At 35.5% G+C, this 20,787-nt stretch overlaps 1 protein-coding gene across 4 annotated transcripts in view; it reads left to right on the top strand.

Moving 5' to 3' along the window:
• VPS13B (vacuolar protein sorting 13 homolog B) overlaps nucleotides 1–20,787 on the top strand; it is a 434,787-nt gene that overhangs the window by 227,685 nt on the left and 186,315 nt on the right. For all 4 annotated transcript variants that reach the window (XM_021529420.2, XM_021529422.2, XM_021529419.2 and 1 more), the window contains exons 23-25: nucleotides 2,297–2,531; nucleotides 11,265–11,485; nucleotides 15,477–15,689. In XM_021529420.2, the coding sequence (XP_021385095.2) occupies nucleotides 2,297–2,531; nucleotides 11,265–11,485; nucleotides 15,477–15,689 (669 nt within the window). The remainder of the gene's footprint in view (nucleotides 1–2,296; nucleotides 2,532–11,264; nucleotides 11,486–15,476; nucleotides 15,690–20,787) is intronic.

Genomic DNA, 20,787 nt, shown 5'->3' with positions numbered 1-20,787 from the left:
GAGTCTTGCAAAAAACACATTCAATGTTATTCTCATGGTCAGGGATGATGCTTGTTGGGTCACTCTGCTCCTTGTGGGTTTCCTGGAGTTCTTGAGCCAGCTACAGCTCAGGCTTTTATCTTAGTTGGAGCTTGTACTGAGCTACTACAGGTCTGGTTAAGGGGGCCAAATGTATCCATCACACATATGGAGGCCTGATGATACCATTTAAAGCCCACCAAAATTCATGGTCCAACTCCCATTCAGTTGTTTGAAAATCAGTAACAAAGATCTGCTCATGTTAAAAAGAAGTATCCATCAGGAATTTAAAGGGGTGAAACTGTTGTGATTCTACTTCAGTATTATTGATATAGCAAAGTAAAGCAAGCCAAATGTGATCGGAAGAACCTTTCTGTAGTACAAAGCTGTATTAAACTGTAAATGAAGTGCAAAAACCCTACTGAGTATTGAGATCTGTTCTTGAGAGTGCTTTGTAAAACATGTCCTATAGATCTTGCTGCTGGCAATGTGATGAAGTATAGTATCTCTTCAAATTGGTGGAATTTTTGGATTATTATTACCACATGGTTTGTATATCCAGGCAGCATTTGATGTTAATCGTCATAGATGTGTGTGTGTGTGTGTATGAAGAATGTGTGACTTTTTATAAACTGTTTAGTCAGCAAATGCATGGATAAAACAAGTTATACTGATCATAAGTTCTTTTGTCATCTATTTATCATTATCCAACAATGACTTGACCTACAACCTATTACTATTAGACCAGAACTAATATATCACTGTAAAAATCTTTGCAAATTGACATGAAGACTAATTTACCATTAAAAAAAAATGCAAATCTGTTACATCTGTAACAATACACCCTAGATTTTTATTCAGTATAAATAAAGTACACTCTGCAACCTTGGATCAATAAACTACTTATCAAAGATGTAATTAGCTTCATTTTACAATTCAAACAGTTCTAAATCCAGAAACAAACACAAACTTAATGAACCAATGTATTTATTTTTGCAAAATTCTACTTATATTTTTCTGCAGTGAATTCTTGTCAGTTTGTCTAAGCAAAAGGGTACAAAAATGCTGATGAATATCTGTGCACTCACTAGGATGGCAAAGTACTTACAGTGCTGTGGAATTCCAGCTCTATTACAAATCACTGTTGTGCCCTTGAAGGCCTAATACCCTTTAGGGGGGAGTATGAAGTATAAATCTTGATTATTGCTTTTAAGCTGTGCTGTCTTTAATGATGTCAAATCGAAGAGGAGTGTTACCTAAGTTTGCAGCAAACAAATGTTTTTATCACAGCTACAAATAATATCTTATCCAACAATTTGTATGATATGTTTTTCCAAGCAAGGACCCGAATCATAGCTTGTATTTGCTTAACAAAACATTCAAGTGTGCAGGCTGTTGGAGCCTTTTGATTTCCAGGTGCCAGAATGTTATTTGTAATAGCCAAGGAAGACAAACGGTCCACAGCTTACATCACCTCTGAGTTAACAAGTTGTGATGAGTTGAGTTCTTGGTTTGGGCTTGCTCAGCCTCTCTAGGAGGTTCTAAGAAGATGGCAAAATAGTCAGACATGTTCCAGGGTAACTGCATTGAAAATAAAGAACAAAAAATGTTATTTCTTATGAAACTATATATGCTGCTTCTGATTTGCATTGAAAAGTGGATAAAAGCTGTAAAAACTTTGCCAACTTTATTACTGTCTCTTTCTCTTTGGTCTGTATACACCTCTCCATTTGTTTAAAATTCAGTTATCCTCTAAAACTTGTGGTTTTCGTAGTTTTTCTAATTATTACCTTTTTTGTACATACTCATTATGTTGCCTATTAAGCAAAGGCAGAATTTTCCCTGAAACAGTTCTTTATAGAAAGTAACAGCATATAAAATGTTGGCTAGTTCTAGAGACTTAGCTATTGCTAACAAAAGCTAATGAATGGCAAAAGGTGGAGGTATTTCTCATTCAGAATGGTCTCTGACTCAATTACACTTGTACAGAGCTGTTGAAATGTAGATATATGTATTTTCACTTTACATGGCAACACCTTTCTGATGACTTTACATGGCAAAAACATCCTTCTTCTTTCTCCCCTTCCATAATCATAATTTACGAGCATATATTATTGCCCAGCATTTTGCATCATCTTTTCTCTTAATTCAACCAGAAGTGAAGACTATTTTCAGTCAACTGTGGTGGATGAATAACTTCAGATTTTGTACCAATATGAATACAGTGAGGGGGAAAATAATCTATTTCTGAGAATCTTTCTTCGCTTTGTTTTTTCAGCTTGAAGTGCAGTCTTGTTGTGTATTCCTTCCGAATGACAGCCTGCCTTCTCCAAGTACTATTGTGTCAGGTGACATTCCTGGGACTGTGCGAAACTGGTACCATGGGCAGGCCAGTATGCCATGCACACTTGTTGTCTGCTTGCCCCAGATAAAGGTTATGAGTGCTGGACACAAACACATGGAACCATTGCAAGAAATCCCATTTGTTGTGCTGAGACCCATCCTGGAAGAAGGTAACGTGATAAACTGAAAAAATCTTACTCTTAAATTTCCATTTCTAACTGTCATGAAAATTATCTTAATTTTATTTTGAAAACTTCTGGTTTTGTACTGTTTTTTTTCCAGAATGTTGTTATATATTATTGATGCCTAGAAATGCTATTCACAAGGTTGGCCCCATGGAAACCAATGTGGAACTCATCATCAAAGAGCTAGTTCTGTGATACTTTGTATATTTGAAACAAAACTTGTTTTGTTATTTAAGTTATTTTATAGCCAATGATCTTGACACAACAGGAAATTCCAAGATAGAATGGAGACAGGTCAGGAAAAACTTCTCATCCCACCAAGGTTTGGATGTAACATTCAGATTGGACATTAGTTAAACATTCTTCACTGAGATGGTGGTTGGTCAATGGAACAAGCTTCACAGGAAAGTGATGATGGCACTAAGCCTGTCAGAGTTCTGGATGCACCTGTACAATGCTTTTAGCCATATGATTTAATCTTAGGTAGTCCTGCAGGGAGCAGGGAGTTGCACTCAGTGATCTTTATGGGTCCCTCCCAACTTGAGATATTCTGATACAATGTAAAATGAGAAAATAAATTCACAAGTATAGCAAACTGTCAAAATAAAAGAATGAGACTTTAATGGTCATCTGACAGGCAACAGTTGTGTTATACATTGTGACTTAGGATTTGTAGCAAGGATTTTGTAGAGATTTGAAGAAAAAAAAATGTAAATGTTGAGGAAAAGTACAGTAGTTCTTATTTGAAAAGCTAGTATTTGATAGAGGTTTGAGTTTTAGACCAGCTTGGGGGAAGAATCAGCTTTTAACTTTCTGCAACTGATCAAGAAATGAAAGGAGGAGATAAGCTGAAAAAGACCTAGTAAGTGAAAATAAGTTGCTTTTGTTCAATATTTTTATTTTGTTTTGGTTTTCTTTAACAGAGCCCTTAGAAATAATCAGGATAAGTGATAAATGGACTTGCAGCAATGTTCTGAAGAAATCCTGATGTAAAAATCTTGTTCCATATATATATGTTCGTGTATATATATCTTATATGTGTATATATATCATATATATATTATATATATATATATGAAAAACTATACATTGGAAGTATACTGGAAATAGATGAGGCAAATACTCTGAACCATCTTGAGCCTTGGGTTCCAGGTTTATTTTAATGATTTTCGTGAAAGCTAGGCTCACAACCAAGTTTTGGATTCCATGGAAATGCCAGTATTTGTGGTTTAACCCCAGCCAGCTGCTCTGGCTGCACAAAGCCACTCACTCCTCCACCCTGGTGGAATGGAGAAGACAATCAGGAGGTCAAAAGTGAGAAAGCTTAGGGGTTGAGATAAAGGCGGCTTAAAAGATAAGTTAAAGTTGCAGGTGCAATCAAAGGAAAATAACAGATTGATTTGCTATTTCCTGTCAGTAGGCAGGTGTTCCAGCTTTTCTGTTTGTTTGGTTTCTTTGGTTTTTTGGGGTCAGCTGACCAGGCAGTCTCCCTTACCAACTCCTCATGTGCCCCCAGTTTACTTGCTAGTGGAACAGTGTGAGAAGCAGGAAAACTTCAAGCACTGTTCAGCAATAACTAAAACATACCCATATTATCCACAGTTCTCAGCACAAATCTAGAACAGCACTATACCAAGTACTGTAAAGAAAATTAAGTCTACCCCAGACAAAACCAGGGTATTAGTATACAGTTGTTGTATTCTCAAACTATATTATTTAGAAATAATTCTTCCTGTTTTTCTATTGTTTCTAAGATGAAGAGAGGGACATGCAACAATTGTTCCATTGCTTTTGTGACAGCATTTTCTGAGAAAATTATTCTGTTTTCTCTCTTGCTGAAATAGAAACAATTTAAAAGGTATGAAAAATTAAGTCAAAATCACATTCAAGAGCTAGTCTTGCTCCTGCCATCTGAAATTTGTTTGGATTTATAACATTGTGTTTCTTCTCCCTTTGATCTACCACTTACATTGGACTTTTCTCCATTCTGTATTTTACCTTAACTCATGGCAATGGAAATAAAATTGCAATTTTTAGTATTGAAAGTCATATTAGAGATTCTGCCAAATGAAAAGAAAAATTGTTTGAAAGAAAGAGAGAAAGGTATATGTGTTTTTCCTAATAAATTTCAGTAAGAATGATCTTATTTGCTAATCATAGTGACAGATAGAAGATACATTTACCAGAAGTCTTTTGTTTGTTTTAAACTGATGATATAATTTAAACCATTTATGAAAGTAAGAAGTCATTTGAGTTTTGTCAGACCCAGGTTTGAAGGAAAGAACCTAGTGAGAAAAAAGAATCCCCTTGGTTGGGATAAAGCCTATGGTAAGGAATTTATTTGTGTGTGGCTTCCTGCTCTGGGAATAATGCCAAACAGAAGTTCTCACAATCTTGATATTTTTGGTTCTCTAATGGAACCATTTTCTTCTCCCATGCCAAGACTCCCTCTTAAAGAGATTATGTCAAAGTTTTTTTACAGCTTAAAGTCACCTTCTTTGCTTCTTCCCCTGTAGAGGTAAATAATTTTTATGGACTTTTAGTGTGAAAGTCTCTTAATTTGCTTCTGTCTTAGAACAAGACTTCAGGGACAGTCAGACATGTTAGCATCTCTCAGAAATTATATTTAGTCAGCTGTTGTTTTCCTGATAGCCATTTGTTTGAACATTCCTTCTTTTATAAAGACAATAAAAGGTTTTTCCTTGTGTTGTCACTTCTAAGACAGCTGTGTGCTCATTGATATATTTTTCCTATTACATGAAAGACTAAAAGAGGACAAAAAGGGAACATATTCTTACTGTCATTTGGGATTTTTTCAGCCCACTCAGATACTTACTGACCTCAAGATGTCAACATAATGTAAAAATAGCTTATACATTATCCCACAATCAGGTCTTTCCATGTGTTTACAGAGTTTTGCTGCATCTCTGAGGCAATTTTAGTTCATAGGAATGCTTTTACAATATGTCTACCCAGAAACGTCATATAGCTGAGTCATAAATAACTAAGTAATCCATAAATGGATTTATCTATGTGAAGAATGAAATAACTCATTTGAACTTCTGTTGAATAACAAATACAATTATGTAAGGTATTGAATTGCATTTAGTATTATCTTAAGACTACAAATTAATCAGACAGAGATGTGTGAGGTAGTATTTACTGAAGATGTTAAAGCAGAATCACAGAATCATAGAGCCTGGAAGGCCAGGTTGGAAATGACTTTGAATGATCATCTGGTCCAAACTTGCATGGCCAAGGGTTCCAAGATGACATTACCCAACACCCTGCTCGTTTGCTCCTGAAAGGCTGCACATCTCTAATGAGGCTGTTCCAGTTAATGATTGTCCTTACTGTAAAAACTTCATTATATTGATATTAAATCTCTCCCAGTGCAAATTGTACCTGCTGCCCCTTGTCTTCTCTGTTTTGGCACCCTAAAGAGGAGGACCTCTGTCCTATTTGTAGCTGTAGCTGTTTATGTAAAACAGTTACTAAGAAAAAAGTAAATAGTTACAAACTCAGTTTAAGCAAAACTGAAATGTTTAGAGAAGTGCTTAAAGTGAGTTGTGACTTTCTGTGCACATCTAACTTCAAATATTTGACAATTCATCTATATAATCTCTAAGTTCCAATCTATAGTGATAGGCTAAAATGTGGTAAATATAGTTGGACGACATATGTTGTTGTGGTCAGAACTTCTGGACTGCTAAGTGGTCTTCCAAAAATCTAAACTCTGATGACAGGAAAACAAAGTGAAGACATTAAGGGAGCTTTTGCATAGGTGAAGCACTGTTTCAGAGCAATAATGAAATTTTTTATTATTGATGAAATCCTCCTGTTTTTAGAAGTTTACATTTTCAATTATTTTAGTTACTGATTTTTAATAATATTAATTAGTTATTAATATAATAATGTTCCTCTTCTGGTTCATAGTAGTAAATTTTATTAGTTCATTTTTGTAAAAATGTTTACTTATGTCAGATACAGTAAGATACATATCTTTAGGTAAGACACAGTAAAATACTTTGAGAAAGCAGTATCTTAAAATTGTTGTTGATATTGCTACTAATTATATTCACATTTTCAGGTGGATAGCCATGTACTGGCAGTAATGTAAATCACTATATTCCAAATATTTAAATTTGAAAGATAGTTTTTGCTTGTCAAATAAGACAGATTATATATCTTCACAGAATTTTGTAACATATGTTGAAACTCAATAATAATCTGTCAATAAGTGACTTGCAGGGAAATAGGAAATTAGTGCCATTTTCAACCTGAAAACTACTGTTAAATGTTTAAAGTAGAACAGCAGTATGCTGGCCTTCTTGCAGGTTATCATCTTGCATTAGATTTTAAAAAGTGTTTAGTTTTAAATTTACAGAAATTATTTTTATATTTGACATTAAAATAGTGTGCCTTTTCATAGAGGGGTTTGTGTGTGACCTTAAAGATTGTCTATTTCCAACCCCCTTGCCAAGGGCAGGGACACTTTTCACTTGACCAGGTTGCTCAGAGCCCATTCCAACCTGGCTGTGAGCACTTTCAGGGATGGGGCATCCACAGCTTCTCTCTGCAGCCTCATCCAGTGTCTTGCTATTCTTGTAGAGAATAATTTATTCTTTATATCTAATCTAAATCTACCTTATTTTGGTTTATTTGAGCTTATAGTTGATGTCACCATCTATAATAGTAATTACTGTGTTTAATTTACCTGTTATGAGAATGGCTTGTAAATTTAGTTCTCATGTTGGAGAAGCTGGAGTTATGCAGACACAGAACTACTTTCCTGTTGCATGACTGGGAGGAAGTACAAGTGACCTACCATGTAGTGACTGCAGTATCTTTATTTTAAACATTGCATGTCCCATGAGAATGAGGCCTTTAGAAATCCATGTAAAGACCCTGCAGTGTGGGTACAGAAAGGGAAGTGAAGACACAGTAGGCAGGTTGCTTTTTAAGGATTGCAGGGGATACCAGTGGTAAACCTGGGAATAGATCCCAGACACATGCATGATAGAGCTTTCATGATCTCTCTCCTACCATTACTGATTTTAAACCAACAAAATTTCTCTTCTGTAGAACTGTCAGCATTGTATACACAACATCATGTACAAATACCACAATTGCAATCTGGTTTTTTTTAATACAGATAAGTACTTCATAAAAATGAGAGCAAACATAACATTTATTAGTAGTTAAGTACATTTATCAATATTGTATGTCACGCATATGGGAAGTGTTGTTATGAGCATTAGTGATTAACTCTAGCAAAGAAGTAAATTGCCTCAATAAGTACCAGAGAAAGAGCTTCCACATACCAAAATTTTATTTATACATTGAAAAAATAATTCAAAAATTCTGTAGGAAATTAGTCTTTCTAAACTACTGCAAGAAGCAGATAAATGCCAGGTCTTTGAAAATCGTCTGATGGTTGGGTCAGTCAACTGCCAAATACCTGAAAGTGATACTTATAAATTTTGAAAGTGATATTTATAAATTTAAGAAGTTATCAAAGCAGTTGAAATTGTGTAATTAATACATTTTTAGATACAAATCAGTGATGATGCTCTACAAAATTAAAAATAAGGATTTATTATACTAGTAAATCAGGAATTAACAAGAATCTTCAACCATAGTAGGAGTCTTTCATGTGTATATTTTATAAACTTGCCATAATAAATATGGGGTGTACTCTAGTTCCACTGAAGGCAATTCCAGTTTTCCCAATTTAGTTAAAATATTTCAGAATTTCATTACTTAGGTGACAAAATAGTAGTATACATAGATGGGAAGGTTAGATGTAGAGAAAATTCTGCTAAATGTGGTACTGACTTCTCCTTTCTACCAAGAAATCATTCTTTAAATTATGGGAAAATCCTATAAGCAATGTTGCTTTTGATGTTTAGATGCTTCAAATTAATTTTTTAATAGTTTCGTAAAGCAAATTTGCAAACAAATGAAGGTACATTTTTTCCTTAAAAACAAGTAAGACATAGGTACAACAACAAAATAAAGATTTATCAGGTGCACAGTTCCAATAAAATGCAAAAACAGGCATATAGTGTATATGGAGCTGAAGAAGAAGTAATTGATGACATTGGGGGAATTTTATAGCTGTAAATTCACTGTGTCTTTACTAAAGTATTTTTTCAACATACTGCAGTTTCTGTAAATTGATAAAATTTTATCATTATTTTCCTTTTAAGGTAGATATTGTGTGCAGTCCAGTAGAGCTACCACTGATTTTTTTTCTGTAGATATTCTTTCTTTCTAATCCATGAAATATAAACTATGTTAATTCACTGTGGTGGTCACAGAGAAAAACAAAGTTTATATGTAATAATTAGAAACATGTCATTGGAGTTGACTTTGCATTTGAATTTTTTCCATCTATTACAATTATTTTTTTGTATTTCTTGGATGACTGATCTTGGAAAAAAGCACTAATTAATTGCCTTCAAAGCTTCTAATCTGCAAACCTTTTGTAAATATTTTCAAGTTATTTTGAACCAAATTCTTCAGTATGTAATAGCTTCAAAATAAACTCTTGAAGTTTTCAGTTTGCTCTTAGGATGTGACACAGAGTTTTCTGATACATACTTTTGACCATATAAATGTATTGCTGAAGTCACCTGTGGAAGAAGAAATAGAAGTCTTATTAAAATAATATGGTTAAAAGATGTTGGAATGAAGCTTTCTTTTAATTTCAAAACCCTTCTAATTTCTTTAACTAATCACTGTTTACAGTTGGTGCTATTTCTTAGTGTTGTGATTTTTCAGGAGGACTGTATCGACTGTAGGTCACACCAGGCAGCAAACACTCTCTTCATGTATTGTTTAAGAACACTGGTTTGAATTTTTTATTGTCCCCTGGGACCAAAGGGGCCCAGTCCTATGTCTACCATTTTCTCTTCTGATTCTCAAGACTGGCTCTCATGATTCTGGGTTATTAGATTAATTTGGACTCTTTTTATCCATGACTTAGGCCAGAATTTTGAAAAATAAAAACTCATACCAAATAACTTTCTGAATTTTCCTGTGAGAAGGAGAGCTTTTCTCCTTCTCTGCTCTCCCTCCAAAGATGAAAACTGTTTCAGGCATGGCTGAGGTTTGTGGATGCTCACCAGCCTGCTGTGTCTGGATTTGGCACTTCATCCAGCTGCTTTTACGTTACTTCATATTTGGACAGGCAGTTTCTTTTGGTGGATTGAAAATTCACATGTTGGGCACAGACTCTATGTTGACGTTGTGACAAAAAGGCCCAACTTCCTCAGTAGGAAATCTGACAAATGTGATGAGGACTTTCTTTAAAGAAAACAAAACCAAACTAAATCCAAAAGCCCCCCTGAAATATTGTTATGTTCTTATATTTCTGAAGAGTGAAAACCCGTTATCTGTTTCAGGTAAAATTAGAATTATCCACATATCTTTTACTGCCTTATTTTCCTCACTTCCTTTGAGCATTCTTTGAATTTTGGTTCAGTGATTCTCCCAGAGCCCAATTTTTTTCCTCTGGGACCTGGCTATTATATGTGAGATTGTATTCGCTTTACATGGCAAGGTTTTGGTAGTGGGGTGGACTTCAGGGCTGACATCTGTGAGAACATTCCAGAAGCTTTCTTCATGTCCAAGAAAGCCAGTTCCAACTGGCTCCAGATGGCCTTTCCCAAGCTGAGTCTTTTCTGCCCATCAACAGTAACAGGTGAATTATTTCTCCGTCTTCCAGCCTTTTGTTATATTTTCTCTCCTAGTCCAGCTGAGTAAGGGGAGTGATAGCAGCTGTAATGGGTTCCTGACACTCAGCCAGTCAACCCACCACAGGGTTTCTGTTTCAAGTCCTGCAATCTGTGTGTTCAATTCCTCTCAACTCTAGCTGGTAGAGCTGTTGGAAATTTTCCTTCACCAAAAGGAGTTCTTGTTGGCCCTTTAAAGAACTACCTGAATATTTCTGTGATCCTGTTTTGGATACTCTTACATTTCATCTATTGACAACCTGAAGAAAACTGATTGTGCAGAAGCTGTAGGCATTTTGTTGTTCAGCTGTGCACTGCCAATTCCCTCACTGATTATTCCTGATAATGATTCCTGGTGGAATGCCGGGAGCTTCTCTGGGTAGACTTCCTCCTAAATATAAGAAATGAAGTACTAAGTGTATGTCCATAATAATTTCTTTTTAGAAAATCCATAATCTAGGAAGTTTTAAGTGACGCAGTGGAAAGATCTGTCCTGTGACCATTGGAATAGGCTTCACTCTGCAGCACCACTGTTTGAGATGCAACCTGTAGACTTTTAAAGGAAAGAATTCACTTTTTTAGTATTACAGCCTCTAAATAGATATAAGTATATATTATCCTGAAAAAAGTGGGAAGTGTTTTCTAGATATTGTTCAGTTTGAGGAAAATTATAAGAACTAGGAAGATTTCTTTAAGTACTGTGTTGTACATGTTCACAGTTTGGAGTTAAAATTCCCAATGGATTTCAGTTTCTAGAAGTTGTAAAAAAATTATTGCTATTGTTTAGGTTTTGAAGTATAGCATGGAAATGATGGTTGAATTATATTTATGAGAAGTTGGGATCAGTTTAATGATTGTTCATTGCACTTCCTGACTTTTAAGGTCGTTTACGATAAGGCCTTTGCTAGCATTGTGAAATTAATACCATACTGTTTATTAAGCAATTGTTTAACTCTTTCCCATTTTTTTTAATCACTAGGTGATGCTTTTCCATGGACAATTAGTCTGCACCATTTCAGTGTATATACTCTTCTTGGACAACAAATGACTCTTAATTTGGTAGAACCAATGGGCTGTACTTCTACTTTAGCTGTGACTTCACAGAAACTGCTTGCTTCTGGGCCGGAATCCAGACACTCATTTGTTGTCTGCCTCCACGTCGACCTTGAATCCCTTGAAATAAAATGCTCCAACCCCCAGGTTGGTACATTTAATTGATTTATAGAAGGAAATTAAAAATAACTTGATTTAAGTACGATTGATCTGCATTTTCATGAAGAGAGTCTCTATCTTAATTTTTTTTTAACTGGGCCATCAAGATCAAGGTGCTTAGATTGAGATCTGCTTTGAAGCTCTCTCAACTTCTGTAATTTAAACTCTTCTCCAAATGTAATAGCTGTAGTATAAATGCATCTTTTAGCTGATGGAGTGAAATGAATTGCAGATGTACCATTAAATGCTGTGATACTGTTCTGCTGTCACTGTGGATTCTTATATTGAAGTGGTTTAATGTCCTTTTTTTTGCTACATTTTCATGGAACTAATGTTTCTTTGAACATAAAGTGCCTTTTAGGCAAAAAATGTTATCCTACAGTAAAAAGAAATAAAAACAGATGAATGCATGTAAACAAAAGTTACCACCTCATTTTTGTTTGTTTATTAAAAGGAAAAGGTGTTCTTAGATTTTTTTCAGAGGCACATCTTGTATTTTAATGACTTGGACCTAGTTTGCTGTGATTTCAAATACAAGTAGGTATTTAATAATATTAAAAGTGAAATGGTATTGTTATAAGTGCAAGCCTTACCTAAGTGTGAGTTGAGAACTAGAATAGAAAAATACAATATTTTTCAAGCATTCCTATTAAAGTGTAACTAAGTATTTTGTTTTGCAAACTGTAAGAAAATATTTCCACTAAAAAACTGAAACTCTAAGCTCCATATAAATCATATTATGTGCATAGTGAAATGTTAAAATGAAGTTGTAGCATGAAATATTAATCAAATGTTGTTGTCTTAAAGGATGTCCTTGTACACTTTGCTGATGTTACTTAATTTACTAATGACTGAAAGGATGCGGAGAAGTTATTTGAGTTTACTAAAGGTTCTTGAACTGTCTTTTCTCCTTTACATGTGCCTTACTTGTCCTTTCTGCTTTACTTATGCAAAAGGGAAGAAAAAAATGAAGTCTTCTTGAACCAGATGTCGAAAGATAGAAGATGAAAATGCTGTTCCATAAACAGCATTTGATAGTCATAAATTCACAGTAGGAAATTTGATTCCTTACAATGGCAGGCTGTATTTTTTCTATAGATGACAGCCTCAAACTAGGTGAAATTTGGTGAATTTGTTAAATCGTAGCAAAGGTGAAGTATTATATTTCTGTAACTATTATGATTTAATATGAAATCATGTTCGGATGGTTGTAAAGTCAATAGATACTTCCAGTGTGCAAAATTGCCAGGATGTTGTCTTTGGTTGTAGTTTTCAATTTTGTAGTAATGTGTTATTTTTAAAGTATGAAATGCTGTAACATACTGAGCTTTATAGATTTTGCCAAGTAGTCAGTGGGGTCTTATTGAGTTATGTGTGGTTTTGAAGTGAGAGAGGGAAGCCTTTTTTAACAAATACTGGCACTTACCCTTTTTGTCCTACCATTTTTCTTTTAAATAGTGTGTTCTAAAAATAATTATTATATATGCTCAAAAATACTTAGAAAGGAGGCCTTACACTTACACTAGCCCTTCTCATATAATCAGAAATGTATTTGTAAACTATTGAGACGACACATTTGAAAATATGCAACCAACAGACAGAAAAGGAATCCTTCCATTTTAATCAGGAATGTGGAATGTTGCAGTGGAATGAAATAAACATAACCAAAAAATAACCATTAAAAATAACCAAAGATATGACTTTATCTGAAGTTTTGATATTTTACTTACATGTAGACACACACCATCTTTTTTGTTTTAATGAGGCTTTATTGTGAGGGTCTTTGGTATTTTTACCTTTTAGCATAGCTCTGTGAAAATCATCTCCCTCTAATGAAAGTGTGACTTTTTGTTTGGTGAACTTATGTCGCAGTTGAGATGGCCACAATACACAAAACATCACCATGCAATTTCAGAAGGCTTCAGGCATCTGCCCATACAGAGTAATACCATATCACTTCAGAAGGCTGTAAGCATCTGCCATTCTTGGGCTTTAGCCCAGCTTTTTATACTCCTCATGTTCATGCAGTGCCCCTGTGTGCCCTCTGTTCCTTTGGTGGTTGGTCAGTGCACCTGGGCACTCCATGGCTCATTGCTTTCAATGCTGCTCACCTGCTTTTCACAGCTGCACCCATTGGGGATGAGGTTTGGCTGCAGCCCCACTCCCAATTAGCACAAACTGTATAGCTACAAATTTATTTTGTCCCTAGTTTCAGAGTGGGATAGAGTATTTCGATCATACTACTTGGTTGGCTGGTTGCTGGTGATGTTCAGAGACATGGCTACTGCTGTCTGAAATAGCCACTGTTTCAGAGTGGCTGGAAAGATTCTAGCCTGAGCAATTTAAAAAAGTGTCCCTGACAAGGTAAGTAATTACTAGCTTTAATGATTATGACTGCTGCAACCTCAGTAAGATTTGAACCTTTCACTGTTGGATTAACTGATGACAAGCCTCTTCACCTTGTATATGAGCACATATGTAAATACAGGTTCCTTCTTTTGCATTACTTTGTGCCTTTAGGAACAATAGCAAAATAATTTTCTGAAAGCCCTGCTTTCATTAAAACATAAAAATATAGCTTAATTTGTCTTTTGGTTTCTTGGAAAAAATTGGTACATTGGGAAATTGTATGATTTGGATATCTGCCTGTATCCTATTAAATTTCTAGAGATACTTTTGCCAGCAAAGTGTCAACACCACTTAATGTTATATTAGTCAATCAATTGGGTGGACGTTGCATTAGTTAGTTACATTAGGACATTAGTTGAGCTTCCTGCACTGCATGGAAAAGACTTGGGAAAACTTAGAAATTTGAAATTGGTAATTTAAAGGTTACTAGTGCCTATCAGAGTGCTACAGACACAAAATACTTTAGAGCGTAACTGAAAGAGTTCTTCACCACAGGCAGAGTTGTTTGGCTGTAGATTGCTCTGTGTATAAAGGAAAAAAAAAGTACTGTGAAGTTTATTTCCTCTAAGGAAAATTCTGTCAAAAGATTATGTGACCTGCTCTGTGTAAACCTTCAGACTTCAAAAGAAAATCCAAGATGAATTAAGAAGGTTTTTATAAAATTCCAGCATTTCACCTCTTAAGAAAGGACTGCACCATCTACTTTGGGACTTCATCACACATTCTCACGCACAAAATCAAGTACTGTTTTATATCAAATATAGATTGACAGCAGTATTTTTCTGCATCTGTTCTGCCCACATAAGAAGCCAGCTTCATAGAGCAAAAGTGTCCTGAGGCTTAAAGTTCTTATAAATATGAGAATTTAAATTTTTTATAATGGCAAGTTGGGTATGGTATCCAGCTGTGAATCTGCTTATATATTATTTTCAGTTTTCACTGACGTTTTTTTTATACAGTATATTCCAATATGTTGTCATACAAATTCCATGATTAATGCCTATTTACAAAAACTTGTGTAAATATCTTAGAACTGAGTCAAACAATGTGCAAGTTAAACAGTGTGTTTCTAAATATTGGAATGACATATGCCGGGAGACTATTGAGTTTGGTAGTGAATATTTTTCCAAAGCCAGATCAGTTTCACATGCTGCATGGGATCATTATTTTAATAGAATTTTAGTGAATAATTTTGCATCATTAATATTTTATAAGTTTACATTTGCCTTTTTATAGAGACAGTATCTATACATATGAAATATATGATAAATTACCTTTGCTCAATTGTTAAAATTTATGTTAAAAAATAGAAATTTTACAAGACCACATTATTGTTTATGTTTTTGAGCTATGTACCATATGTTTATGCAAACAAATTATTTTATCAGAGTCAATATACTGTACATGATAATTTTTTATTTGCAATGTAGTTTCTTATCAGAACATTATAAATGGTGAGAAGTTCAGTTCTGCTATATTCTAAGCCTCAGTCATCAGAACTTTGATGATTTCTCCTTCACCTCATTAAGAAAAGATTCATCCTAAAATAAAGTCTAATTTTTTCTTTTAGGTGCAGCTTCTGTATGAACTGGCTGAGGTCACAAGTAAAGTTTGGAATAAAATTCAGAGGAAAGGAGTTCTATATCAATCTGTGTCTTCTGTCTATACTGAAACCATGACAGGACCTGTTCCTCCTAGTTCTCCAGTTAAAAGTAGCATTGGTACCATTCCACCAGATACCAGCACATACAGTCCATCTGCTGACATTGGAACCACTACAGAGGTATTTTCATTTCTTAAAAAAAAGTGTTGTGTGAGTGCCGACCTACAAAATGTAGTGGTATGCAGTCAAGGAAGAATCAGAAAAATCAGGAACAGTAGTAGAGTCTGGGTTGTTTGCCCCAATAAACTAATGAATAATACTTTATTACTCATTTTAGTGGAACAAAAAAGAGGAAAAAAACTGTGTTGTGCCTATATTTATTATTTGTATTGTTTCTCTTTGAAGTGAGTGTGTATTGTCTTGTGTCAGAAAACTGTGGCTAGTGTGTTCAGGTCAAGAAGCATAAGCCATTTTTCGTGTCCAGAATTAGTAGAATAGTAAGTGTTGTTTTGAAAACACCTGGATAACTGTGCTACTTGTGAGCTGTTCCAAGTAGTCAGCCAGTCACTCTGATGCCTGGGTCAGTAGAGAGCTGCATTGGCAACCAGGAGAGGTACTGGGCTGTGAAGGCTTCCAAGGCTGGCATGAGCATTTGGGGATTGGCCACTCAGGTTTATGTATTTTTGCTTCCTTAGTTTGTAACACTGTGTGACTGCCGGGAGCAATCTGGTACCTGATCAGAATGTCAGTGTTTGCCTGAGACTGTAAAATATTCAAGGCAGGAGAAGGAGTCCTGTGCCACACTGAGGAAAGCAGGCTAATTCTTTTATCAGTATGAGCGTTGTGTTAAACTTCACCCATGAGTATCATTAGCCATAAGTCACCAGGTAGCTAGTATAGAGTAGAATGGGTGGTCACAGGAAGCTTTGCAACTGCACAGGCAGTTTTCAGTATTTGTGGTTTTCTTATTGCTTCTGTCAGATTTACAAGTTAAAATAGTGAGTTGACCTTGTTTGCGCTCCAAGACAGAGTAAAAAATGTTTCAAATGAATTGAAGTTATACTAAGGTATTCAGTGCTTTGTTTTTAACATAAATCTATTAGAATGTAGGGAGACTTTTCTGAATGACTGGCTTAGAGTCTCAGGATAGCCCCATCAAGTTCAGGGACACCTCACAGAACAGTTCTGAACACAGGCAGATATACAGTAATTTGGATTCTGAGTGCAATACATATTCAGCATTTGGCCAGGATTGGCTTAGCCCTGTGTATAGTTTACATTAATTCTCAGGTTTGGAGAAAATTAAATGGTGATTGCTAGTGCCTACTTTTTAGATGCATCATGCACACACACGACATTGAAGGGGCAGCTAACATTTAAAGGTGTTTGAGCTAGAGTTTCAGTTCTTAAGTTGTTTCACTAAAATGTTTGTAGATTATTTGAATAGCCTTGGTTTTGGTGTTTATCTACATTTGCATGATTTGGATTGTGAAAAATATTGCTATGGATACAGTATTGACGGTAATAGTAAAAAAACAATATGGTCACAAAAATATTGGTTTCTCCCTACTCACATCAAATTAATTTCTCATTACAATCAGAAACCAACAACTTTATAAATAACAACTTGTTTTTTATCATCTATATAGGCAGCAGTATTTGGAGTACATGTTGTACTTGAGGCATTAATTGAAATTATTCAGTAATTGTTTTAATCCATATGTTACCAAGATTATTTTGGTAATATGGGTCCAAGTTCAGTGTTCATATCCTACCCTTTTGCAAAATGTTCTTCATCATTTATTTAAATTTTCTTCATATTCTCAACAAATGTTATACACTAGCTAGAAAATTTCTTATCCTAACAATTCTAAATTATCTAAATGAAATTTAGTGAATTAGTGAACAAGGGACAATGTTAGAATAGATTAATTAAATAAGAAAATCTATTTCTATAGGTTTGACTTGGGGAAATTTTCCAGAAGTTTGTTTTTTGTCAGACTCTATATTTTGTTTATATATTTCTATAGTTTTGAGCCTTGAAATCTTGAAATCTGTCAAACAAAAACAGCTTTGCTGCCATAGCTATGTGATTTTTTAAGTTTTCAGATTTTATAGTTACTGTGTTTTGCTCTGTGGGAGACACATGATTATTTTTAAAGCTTCTTTCAGCCGCAGCAGACTTGCTATAAAAGAAGAAAGCAAACTTGCAAAGCTACTTATATCAAATAGAAAAAAAAAGGTGATTTGTGAATTGATATATATTTTAAGCTGTGTCTAATTCTTTTCTTGATTTGAGCACCCTGGGCTGATGTGGATAAAACTACCTAGGTTTACTGACTTCTAGCCTGGGTGGTGGTAGGACAGGGAAGCATGAGTGAGAGCATTAAATACTGGAGGCTGGAAATAGTTAATAGTTTTTACCATCCCTGCCTTGGAAAAGGTAAGGTAGTGCAGACTGCAACAGGCCACTTGTTACTGTTTACTTAAGTACAAACAGTGGTAGAAGTGTTTAGTCCTTGGGGAAACTCAGTGATTGAGCAAGAACGCAGAAGTTATTTTGATAAGGCATAGCATTAGTGTGGCCAAACTCTGATCATCCCCGAGCTTTAGGCAGGCCAAGGATGAAGGCCTCATGTGTTTGGATCTTCCTGATGAACAAAGATAAATTCTGGTAAGAAAATAAACTCAGTATATTGGTCAATTTGCAACAATTGGTAAAAGAATTAAATTGTATATTTTAGGACTTGGCATGAGAAGTTGTGGGAAAATAGTTCAGGGTTTCTGACTCTGGCTTGATTTTTCAGTAGATCTGGAAACAGAGCAGAAAAGTAATGCATAAACATATTTAACAATAACATGCTGGGTGCTGAAAATCCCAAATGAAAATTGAAACTCAGTGAGAAACAAGAGTCTTTCTTCTCACTTCAGTTTCTTAGTTTTTCACTGCAAAAAAAATTCTGTGAATTTGAGCTTATTTGGGAAAGAAAAAAAAGTCAGCTACTGCAGACCATCAGTTTTTCAGGCCCTTTGACTGCCTGATGGTTGTGGTTACAACACCATGAACAGAAAGCTAAGAAATGCACTCTCTTCCACTTTTGCCTCCCAAGGGACAGTTGTACAACATGTTCTCTCCGTCTTCAGAGGAGCATCTGCCACTGACAAAGGGAATGGGCCAATTCAGCTGTTTACACATGTTTTCACTGCAGAAAAAAATGTAGGTAGTATGTTGAAGTTAAATTGTTGAAGGAGGCAGAGGCAGCAGGGACAGGGTGTTGAGCAGCTGGGGGTGTCTCTAGAGCAGCTCTGCAGATGCCATGGCTGCCAGCAAGGGATCACTGCTGGACCCCACAGCCCAGCCCAATTTTAGCCACACTGACCTGCTGCCACTCCAAGGGGGAGTAAGGGCAAGTGGCCTGGAATACTGGGTGGGAATGCAGTAGCCCAGGAACATGGTAGAATGAATTCCAAACTCTGGCAATTGTAGTTTGAGCTTCTAATGATACATCTGGGTTGGTGTCTGTAACTGTAGGGTGAATGCAGTTCTTCAGAAATCTCACAAATACAGTGTTAAGTAGCCTTGTACCAAAATTACCAACTGACTGATTCTCGGAGAGGCATTGTACATAATTTAATATCGTCAGAAAAATAATCCTAAAGAAGTGTGGGAAAATTCTAGCGTGACTTCTTCAGAGTGAAGTTATCTTTGTACACAAACCACTAAATAAAAATAGCTCTCTGTGGAAAAAAACCTGAGCAAAAAGCATGAAACAGCTGAAAACATTAAATTGCAGAAATAAAAGAACCCAATTATAAAATTCAAGAATTACCATGGTGGCAATACATATTTTCTGTTAAATGTACCCCTTTAAATTTAATCATCTATTGTTTACTTCTTTTTCAAGTATCAGAAATGTAGAGGCCTGCCAAAATTTTAGAACAAAGTTGATTTTCATTCAAAATCCATTCTGGAACATTTTCAGTGGGAGAGTGGGGGAGTGTGTGGAAGATGAGAAGGAGACAGTCTCTCATTCCATCACAATTTTTAAGTTACAGTTTGGCAAAATGAAATGTGTTTATGGTACAAACAGAACTTGAAAAATTCTTCAGATAAAAAAAATAAAAAATATATTTTTTATAGAATGCAAGGAATAGAGAGCCACAGATGGGTCCACAGAACATCATCTTTGTCAGGAATACTGTCTTGAACTGTAAATAAACATGGAAGTATTGTTTTTCCCTTTCCTTACCTTAACTGGCTTTTATTTCTTGATGCTTTGTGAAATCCATCTGAAGATCTCAGAACAGGGAAATTCTCTTTGGGTGGCTCCTTCCTTCAAATCTACCCTGCTGAAGGGATCTGCCCAAAGTACTGTTGGCTCCACCATCTTTTTTAGAGCATGTGAGTTTTGGTGAGAAAGGTCATCTCAGACACAGTGGAAGTCCAACGCTGAATCATCATCTTTTAGGGCAATCATTCAAAAGCAAATTACAAAGATGTGGAAAGTTATTGAAAAGCAGTGTCAAAGGAGCTGTGTGGATATTATACAGAAGAAATAAATAGGGAGGAATTTATTGTCAGAAATTAAAAGGATCAGAACTAATGCCATTGTCATGGCATGAAATCTCAAGTCATTATATAGGTTGAAGCTTCTCTGATGTCCTCTAAGAATGAGGACTTTGCAAATAAAGACTCATTAAATCTCAAAGCTTTGTGGTTTTGGATACATTTTTCACTCCTACCTTTCATTGCTTTACAAGTGAGCAGAGTAGTTGAAGGGAGGCAGGCTAGTGTTTGCAGAGGGTTGACAGGGATAGTTGAGGACAGCAAAATGGCTGGGTTGTGTCACTCTCTTATTACTGGAGCCTGCCATTTCAGGAGAAGCAATAAGGGCTAACACTGGTTAGCACTAGAGAAGTGACTGCTCTGCCTACATCTTTTCAGATGCTGGGGAGCTTGCAAGCCTGACACTATCCAAGGCTGCTTTTGCCATACTTTTTAATTCCAAGGACAGGCACTGGCATCCTTGAAAAAACTGAATTTTGTTTACAGTGCTGAAAAGATATTTATTCTCGTGTCACTGTCAGTTAGTGCTGCCTTGCAGGGTAATTAAGTGGCACTGGAGAGAGTGGAGCATAGGAAATACCTTGAAGGACATGGTTTGCAAATAATGTTAAGAGATGGGAATCTGGACAAAAATGGTGCGAGGTAGGAAGGAGTTTGCTGGAGAAGCAAATAGGAAATGCAAGTCACAGCTTGTGAGAAAGAAGTTAACCT

The sequence above is a fragment of the Lonchura striata genome, chromosome 1 (genome assembly GCF_046129695.1).
Source record: "Lonchura striata isolate bLonStr1 chromosome 1, bLonStr1.mat, whole genome shotgun sequence".
NCBI classification, from domain to species: Eukaryota; Metazoa; Chordata; class Aves; order Passeriformes; family Estrildidae; genus Lonchura; species Lonchura striata.
Note: the sequence above shows the minus strand (reverse complement) of the source record. Positions and strands in the feature narration are given on the sequence as shown.